Source organism: Lygodium microphyllum, chromosome 28 (genome assembly GCF_053477565.2).
Source record: "Lygodium microphyllum isolate KBCC chromosome 28, Lygodium_microphyllum_v1.1.10, whole genome shotgun sequence".
Taxonomy (NCBI): domain Eukaryota; kingdom Viridiplantae; phylum Streptophyta; class Polypodiopsida; order Schizaeales; family Lygodiaceae; genus Lygodium; species Lygodium microphyllum.
The window spans coordinates 108,210,686-108,220,164 of record NC_141162.1 but is presented as its reverse complement, the minus strand read 5'-3'; the positions used below and the strand labels follow the sequence as shown (position 1 = coordinate 108,220,164).

General features: G+C 44.1%; 1 protein-coding gene across 1 annotated transcript; it reads right to left on the bottom strand.

The window, feature by feature from the left end:
• Nucleotides 1-757: 757 nt before the first annotated feature.
• LOC148011846 (uncharacterized) lies at nucleotides 758-7,389 on the bottom strand. Its single transcript, XM_087669881.1, has 3 exons — nucleotides 5,331-7,389; nucleotides 1,162-1,304; nucleotides 758-907 (listed from the first exon to the last, which is right to left on the bottom strand). The coding sequence occupies exons 1-3, from the start codon at nucleotides 7,108-7,110 to the stop codon at nucleotides 758-760; spliced, it is 2,073 nt and encodes a 690-aa protein (XP_087526007.1). The 5' UTR covers nucleotides 7,111-7,389.
• Between the last annotated feature and the right edge of the window lie 2,090 nt (nucleotides 7,390-9,479).

Below are 9,479 nucleotides of genomic sequence, written 5' to 3'. Positions count from 1 at the left end.
CAAGGCTCAAGGGCCTGAAATGTATACATTGCTTGTCTATTCAATGTGGTCTTTGTGCACAGCATTCTCCTTCCCCCGTCTTCAACATATGTGATGGTTCTATGGTTCTGGGAAGAGATCTTGTGTGTTTGAAATAAATCTGGATCAGAAGTTGGTGCATGGAGTGATGGTTTGGGTTGGTTCTTTTGTGCACCCCCAACAAATAGTAACACCTTTCTGGCTTGGGGTGTTATTGGTATGCTGCTTGTTTTTTATTGCTTGGAATGCTTTCCCTAGCAGTTGTGATGATATTGGCCTAAAACTGTTAAACATGTAGTTGTAGACCACTGCTGTGAGATTTATTGTTTCTTGCCCGGTGCTTTAATTGTCTGTCAAATGCGAAACCTTGGGGCAGGTCCATGTGTTGAGATAATGTGGGAAACATGTAGAAGTGGAGCAAGAGAGAGACATAGGGCTGCCACTTTCAATTCAGTATGTTGCATGAACATGGGATAAGGAAGATCAATGTCTCTTTGATAGTGAATCAACAGGCTTTATGGGTAAACTATGACACACTGAAATGCTGTGAGCCTTGTACTTTTCTCAAAACACACCGTATGATTTGAGTCAATCTTGACTTCTGAGACGCATCATTGTTAAATATAAAATCTCTCAGAGTATGGTGTGTGGCCAATGGAATCAGTGACTGACTAAATTGGCTTTGATGACTGTAGAATGAATCATGTCCATGTCACACCATTGTTAGTATGATATCCACTCATGTAAAACCTGTTAGCTTGCACTCGTTGCTTGAGATGAATGCCACTGCCATCGATCCAGATGCTTCCAAGTACAGATTCCTTGAGAAAGGAACCCTGCCTGCAGCTCTTGTCCTCAACTTTGGAGAACCCCTTGTAACTGACATGAGCTGCATGATTTGCTGGTTAAATGTCTTTTAACACTACCCTGCTGCAGCTTTTTGCTTCTTGATTATGCACACTTCTGCGCTGCCAACTGCTTTGACTGGGGGCTGATTGGCTTTCCTGCTCTAAGTGATTCTGGATTCTGCCTGAACCTCCACTTGTTTTCAGGTAACCCCATTGAGCATGGGTGCTGCAGTTACTGGGTGTCCCAAATTTCAAGTTTTCTGCTAAACACCCTGCTCTAGCAGTGCTAATCTACCTGCCTTTTGTTGCTCGCAACCTTCCTCTGAAGCTGGAGAACCTTATCTGATGATGACTGGTGAGTTGGGTTGATGCCCAAGGGAGTCTGATAAAGGGTTTCAGGCCAAGAAACTCCAGCCAACCTTCTTGAGAGGAATCCAGCTAAAGAAATTACACAGGCTCAAAAGTAATATTGTGCGCAGATGCCATGGTGACAAAGGGGCAAAGAAGGTCATAGAGAGTGCAAGTAGAGCAAGGATGATGATGGTGAGAAGCAGCAAGCAAAGAACAAGCGCAACAATGAGGTGCAAAATGAAAATTTACCCCTTTTATATGGCAACTGCACCATCCAAAAATTATTGCCACTAATTGCATGCTTGCCACATTAGGTGGGAAGAATGGTGAGCCATAAAAAGTGCTGGCAGATTTAGGCCCGGATTGCAATGTTGATCCAGGTTGTGATGTTTGCATGGGCTGTTATGACTTGACACAGGAAGCTCCTGCCTGCTGCATTTTTATGCCAGATCAACCACTTTTGTAGTGCAGGTGAGTCTGTTGAAGTGCCAGTTCTTTGCTCCGAAAGCTTATGTTTTGCTGGAGACTCTTGCATTTTCTGCCCTTGAACTCCTTGCTGCAATATTCTCTCCTCTAATGTGCCATATGGCATCGAGAGTATTGTCACATGTAGAAGCTGGGGAGCAGTAATGTTGCAGAGAGAGTGGTGCGGGAAACACTTGGAGGCTGAGCAGCCTTTCTTCCATTGCACTATGCACTATGGATGAGGCAGATAAATAAGGATTGATGGTCCCTGCCTTAACATAAACCAGAACGTTTTTTAAATAGACTCTGATTCTGTCAACTGGTTAACCTCAAGCCTTGTACTTGGTTTAAAAACGTACTTGAATTTGCATAGAATTATGAATTTGGACTATTGACACTAGTGATATGCTCAGGAGATGATTCTCCCCTGATTGAGTGTAATGATTGCAGTCATGATGGATGTTGATGACACACCCTGTTTGTGCGTGACGCACATATTTGGTTAGGCTTTCATCCCCATAAGAAGGGGCAACTTTGTTTTCCTGTTTAAGGGTCCAAATCCATTTCTAAAGTGCTTGCATATCTCACTTAGGTCGGACAATCTAAATCAACATACCTCCTTAAATGCTCACAATTTTGAATTCAGCTCTCGCATGGCATCATTCAGATTTTCTTTAGTAGATGTGGTGTGACCCTCATGCATTGTATGCCTATCCTCATTAGATGAGAGTTGAGGCATAACCTTGGTTCTTTTTATGAAGACCTCATCTGTCAGCTGCCAAAATTGTTCTTTTAGATACCAAACATGGTGGATTATTGAGAGTTTGTCTAGGTGGCATCTAGCATGTTTAAGTCCATTGATGTCAAAGGGAGTGCATGCCAATTGTATAACAAAGGGAGCGAGTTTAGATCTAAAGCTTACAAATCATACTATATGGTGATCGTACATCCTCATTAAAGCACTAAGGGTGAAGATAAAATAACATGGCTGCACATTGCGGTATAGGGAAGTATAGTGACGATGTGACTATGATTGACTAGGGATAGCTGTTGACACATGTTATGGCATCATTTAACGCAAGTATTTGGAATTTTCCTGATTGCCGCCGGTAGGAGAGTGATGGAAGCACCAAGCAACAGGGCGGAACCTCCTTAGGCTGGGTGGCAGCTCATTTAAGGAGTATGGGCATGGGCAGCAACGGGGTTCATGATGGCTGGTGGCTGGTAGGAGAGTGATTATAATGATGAGGAATAAATAGGATTCCACAACATGTCCTTTTGTAGGCTTTGTAGGCTTTTTCTTTTGTGGGCTTTGTCTTTTGTAGAGAAGAATTTTTGGCATTTGTCCTACTGAATGAAATGAATGCTTTTATGAATAATTCCTTTTTGGGGCCATTTTTGTGGAGTAAAATTAGGCCTTAATGCTTGTTTGATAATTTTGCATTAATATAGGCCTTTAGTTTTACTGCCTCAACACCCTGTCTCAGGCCCAAAAGGTGCCATGCATTTTCTGCTCATCAGTTGCCATTTCCAGCCTGGTTGTGGTCATTAGCTGACCGTTTGTGAGGCGCATTTCCTCCCTACTATGTGGCAAGCTGGACCAGTATTCTCACTTGGACTGCTCCAGCACTTTGCCTTAACCAGAATGCAGCTCGGCCAGTTTTGGAGCGCGTGCCTAGTTATGGCACTTACAATTTTGCTGATGTACATTCATCAGATCAGTTGCCTACATTCTCTCTCTTATCGTTTGCATTTCTTCACTCTTCTGCCACATTCCGGCGCCCTTACTGACAGTTGTACAGCATGCAATGGCTGACTGTAGCAGCATTATGTCCTGCGTTCACTCTCTCTCTTCCCTCCTCTCTACGTATTCATGATCTGTTTCATTGTGCACTGTCATGTGATATCATCGCCCAAGCCTCAAGGAGAGGAATCGAAGCTGCTATGAAAAGGAGACCTTCCTGAAGTTGCTGTAAATCACTCGAGTTTGCAGCATTTTCAGCCTATCAAAGCATCCTACCGCTGATTGACTATCAAACATAGCTGTTCAAGTGTTCATGTCACCTCCTTGGCCCCAAGATCCTTCTTCAGAAGGCTGCTCTCAACAAGCAGCTATTGCAGTAGGCCTCTCACCTTTCCAGAGTCCCTTGACACAAAAATGCAGTATTTTCTTGTGTTCTTTTGCCGGTTTTTGAAGGACATCTAGGGTTGACCAGTATGTTTGGTAGCAATGTGTGAAATAAGGATTGTTATCATGACCGACAAGATTGTGACATGGACCATGGTGTGAAGCGTGATTGTTCCTTCTTGCCCACCATCCCTTTAGGTTTCTACCCCAGTTGGCATGGAGGGTTCTCAACTTGCTGACTTATTGGTTTTGTTACCTTACTCATCCTTTGCCCCACTATGAATCCCCTATAGAAGCCATAGTAAATCAAGTAGCTTTTGGGACCACCTCAACTCTAGAGCTTTGTCATTCATCTTCATGAGTTGCCATGACTTTGTACTTATTCATGCTAGTAGGATCTTTTTTGTAGAAGATGTTTGGATCTGGCGTGCTCTTTCTATGAGGTTCAGATAGTTGCACCTCACATGAACCTTGAGAAGTGACTTTGTAAACTTTTAGTAAACTGACTCGGTGTTCATGAAGGAGTGATTAAACAAGATGGAGGAGATAAAAGATGAGCTTGCATCCCTAGGAAAGATCACTGGAGGACATGGCTATGACCAACTTGTTGCATCTACTATTCCCCAAGGCTGACGTATTCTATACTAGTCTCCACACATCTAAGGTTTGAGATACCATCACATCGAAAGAGCCGGTGCCATAGTTACCAGGAACGGGGAACAGGAACGGGAACGGGACCCCCTGGAACGGGGGGAACGTCCAAAGTGAGGGAACGGGAACGGAGGGAACGGTATATATATATATATATATATATATATATATATATATATATATAGAGAGAGAGAGAGAGAGAGAGAGAGAGAGAGAGAGAGAGAGAGAGAGAGAGAGAGAGAGAGAGAGAGAGAGAGAGACAACACTTGTCTTAGAATCTAGAGAGAGAGATCATATCAACCATAATTCATGAAATTAGACTCTAGAGACATAATAATCAAGTTTCAACAATAATAAAGATTCAAAACATTGTAACTAGCAATGGATTGTTGCATTCATAATTCAACATTCTAATCAACAATGTTGCATAAGTCCAACTGGCAACAAGTGTGCATTGCAAAAACACAAAATATGCACTAAACTTTAAAGCCTAAATAGTAAAGATCCAAGTTACAAGAGCTCCAATTTCCAAGTCAATACTCTAAAGTTCCAAAAGGCTAGCTACTAAGTGCTCTGATTCATGGAAGATGGCTCCACTGTGCCTGAATGCTCATCCTGCTGAACAACATCCTGCCCATCATCATCACCATCATCATCATCGTCATCTTTTTCCCAACATATAAAAGAATCAGCCTTTGCAACTGATGTACGAGCTAGCAAGCGAAGATTGGAGCTTACATAAACTAGGTCATTCGTCTTCATTGTACCAAGACGATTTCTCTTCTTTGAGTGAATGTGATTGAATGAGCTCCATAGTTGCTCTAAACAAGAAGAGCTAATTGTTTGGCTAAGAATACGAATAGCCAAACTTTGCAACTCTGGAGCTTCTGCCCCATAGTCCTCCCACCATAAAGCAGCCCCAATATTTATCCTGTCCTCTAGTGCATCCTCTGTACCAAACATCCCTAATGTTTGCCGATATACAGAGAGCTGATTTTTAATTTTGCGTTGCATTTCACGGCTGGGATAAAGCCTTGCAAGCAATGTGTTCCAAGCCTTGACCACCTCAAGGTCTCTTTCTTGCATCTTTCCTTGAAACTCAGGATCAAGCACATATGCTGCAGCATGCATAGGAGAGTCATACTCATTCCATCTACTGATGCATAACTCCTTGATCTGCTCATACCTATCTGCATTTGGTTCCAAACTCTCCAACCTCTCAATCATGCGATCCATACCTTCATAGATCTTCCCAATGCATGGATCCATGCCATCTGCAAGCCTCAACATGTGCATAATAGGATCAACCATTTGGTTGGTGCGATTAACCTCATCCCAAAAATCTCTATTAGAAACATATGCATTACATAACACAGCAGTAGCAGTGGCAGCCCCAGTCCAATTTTCATACTCATCACTAGCAAATAGCTCCCGAATTGCACCTTTGCAATAGTGCAATCGACCAAGCATAAGAAAGTTATATGCAAATCGTGTATCCGAGTATTTAAGAAGTTCTTTGTCACTTCTCTTGCGAAACTCAGCATGCAAGTACTGATGATTACATATAAAAGTGATAATCTTGTTGCCTTTCGCAACAAGAGATGCAATCCATGGCAAGTCTCCAATATCCTTCAACAAGTTATTCAAGCAATGCGCCATGCACGGACTAAAGGTGATATGTGGATACATTGCCATTAAAATGTTTCCTACTGCCCTATTTGTAGGTTCACCATCTGCCACAAACTGCACTACATTTTCTGCCCCAACAGCCTGCACTGCCTCGCACCACTCGGATGCCAATACATCTGCACTCTTTCCAGTCTCTGAAGCATCATGACTACCAATGAAGTATACATCTCCGCGAGAATATGCAACAACACCATGTATGGACCTATGGCATGTGTCACTCCATCCATCTGCTATCAATGTCACTCCATTTCTTGCCCATTGATTGCGAATATTTGCTGTTGCAATCTCTATGGCCACTTTCTCCTTTTGAAGCAATGTAGTCCTGATAGTTTCTGATGAAGGGGGCTTATATGTGGGTCCATACTCTGCAATCTTTGTCACCATATTTAAAAAATAAGGTGACCTGGCTGATTTGAATGCAATATGGTCATGGTAAAAAAAGCGTGCCACTGCTGCATCTGTTTCCTCTATTTTCTTTGGTTCCCATGAAGTGTGCAATGAACTCTGTTTAACACCACGACCTGTTGCCATTGATGGCCCACGAGAAGGCTGCGTAGCCACTAATCCTGGTGGTCTTCTGCATGAAGCACCATGCCCTGCTGGCCTTGGAGTCCATGTTGTTGGATCCACTGCTATATTTGGCGTCCTCCTGGCATGTGAATTCCCCATAGAAGTGGCTATGCGGTCAAGTAACTCCTGCCTTTTCTCAATTGATACATTGGTGCAAAAACGCACCTCTTTCTCCTCCTCATGTAGAAGATGGGCTCTCACTTTATCAGCCCCACTAGTGCGAGCATAAGGGCAAAGTTTGCATTTCCAAGGGCGAGCCCCTCCACCTCTCAATGGCACCCCTGCATCTACCTCATCCCACCATGACCAAGTAGTGCTTCGACTTCGTCCAGTTGTTGACGAAGTACCTGCTGAGGATGATGAAGATCCCATAGATGTCAATGCTGCCATCTATATAGAAGTGACAAATAATCAGTAAACTGTAAACTTCAATGAAATTAGTAATTACGGAAATTTGCAGCCAACATTTCAACATCCATGCGTCAAAGTTCAATGAAATTGCAAAAATTTCAACCAAGGTCCAAAGTGTACCGTGTGCCGCACGCGACGTAGGCGGGAGACTCAGAGGCAGGTGGGAGAGTCAGATGCGCAGAAGTAGGCATGGCGCACGCCCACGGCCTTGGCGAGGTAGGTGTGGCAGGCCGAGCAGCCTGCAGGCGGAGGAGTAGGAGCAGGCGGGGGAGCAGGCGGAGGAGCAGGAGCTGGAGCAGGCGGGGCAGGTGCACGGAGCAAGCGGAGGAGCAGGAGCAGGCGGAGGAGCACGAGCAGGCGGGGCAGGCGGCCGCAGGCGCAAGGGACAGGCGTAGGCGCAGGGGACAGGCGCAGGTGCAGGGAACAGGGGACAGGCGTAGGCGAGAGGCGCAGGGGACAGACGCAGGCGCAGGGGACAGGCGCAGGCGCAGGGAACAGGGGACAGGCGCAGGCGACAGGCACAGGGGACAGGGGACAGGGGACAGGCGACAGGCGACAGGCGGGAGCGAAACGTCAAACATGACTTTTTTAAAAAAAAATTAAAAAATTACATGGCTGGGCTGGAACGGCCGTTCCAAACAGGGAATGGCCAGGGAACGGGATGGAACGGGCTGGAACGGGGCAGGGAACGGGCTGGAACGTTTCGCCAGCGTTTCCTGGGCTCGTACCTCCCGGAACGCGTTAATCCGTTCCTATGCGCCGGAACGGGCGTTCCCTGTTTCTATGGCCGGTGCCCATGGTTTTGGATCAGGATACCATGCAAAAAGAGATAGGTTCAAGTGGTGTAGGGATAGCTAGTCGTGGCTTAGGAGGAGGACAAAAATTGCACAGGTCATTCCAAGTGTCCTTAGTTGGGAAGATGAGCCATGCGAAGGAGAAATATTGGAAGAAATAATGCCACGTTTGATCTGGGCTGAAGGATGAAGCCAAGGAGTCCAAGGCTACATCAACCATGCCATTTTTGATCTGTATACATGAGGTGAATTAGATCGCACTTGTTGCTTCTCCATAGAAACCTTGACTAGTGGGCAATAGAGTTTCTAATCGTGTGACCTACCATTGTAATCGGATGCAAGATGGTCATCACTTCTAATGCAGGGTAAAGCACCGTCAACTTGGGTTTAGTTTAAACAATTGTTTGCTTCATCTTGGTCGACAAGTACCTTTGAGGTGGATGTAATGTCCACTTTTGGCATAAGTTGGATGCTTCTCAATGCAAGGATTGAGAGCAATGTAACAAAAAGTTTTGGGAATCATTGCTGCTCGTCACTTCCTATCGTGTTGTCTCACTTTCAAAGCAAATAGAGAAGTATTGTTCTAGGCTGCCCAAGGAAATCCATGATTTTTGTTATTTAGACCATAGTGACCAGCATGTCTTAGTGGATTGAAAGTGTGTGTACGATAGATGCTTTGCTGCGTGGAAAGGCTTTTGGCTTCCAAGGTGATGATGGTAAGTCTAAAAAGAAGACTTCCAGGGCTGAGAAGATGGGAAAGTCTGAATTCAAGGATGAAAAGAGGCAAAAACACCGAAGGGGACGATGGAAATAATCTGATGCCTAATCTTGGTATTGGATCTCAGCATGTATAGCATTCTGTAAATGCTAGTTTTGTTGATGAAGTTGGAACTTCAATGAATAGAGATGCTGAGGAGAAGAGGATTCAGATGCATGGCAATCTTGATAATCCTAACACTATCCCTTTTGGACAGCAAGGTATGCATCCAAACATGAGACATCCTGTATATTGTTGTGGAAGATCTATGTTCCATGCTGTGGCTGTTCATAGTTCTACTTCATTAGGTATAGATGGTACAAATGTTTTTGGTACATAGCCAATAATTGCATCCCTTCTCAAGCCATTTCTCAACTTTCCTCAGCAAATTCCAGCAATTTAACTTATTAGAGGAAGAGTTTTCAATCAATCTCTATTGTAGACTCTAATTTATAGCAAAAATTAGTGTTTTGACAGCTACCTCGTGATGCGTGCTCAGAATTGAAGGCCTAAGACTTGAATTTTAGCAAATGAAATTGAAGAATTTCAGGGAGATTCAAGAGGCTAGCCAAACAATTTCAATTTGGGGTTAAATTTGTCTTGTAAGGAGCAGGGTAAAGGCCAATTTCCCAAGAAAACCAAGGGACAAATTGTTTTGAAGGTTGTTGGTCATTAATGACAAGTAGCACTTGGATTTTGGGGAAATCGATAAATGATGAATCATAGTTATACTCCATCCATTTGCAATAAAAGGTAAAGAAATACTGAAAGGGGTGCCAATTTTGGGGCCAATGGGC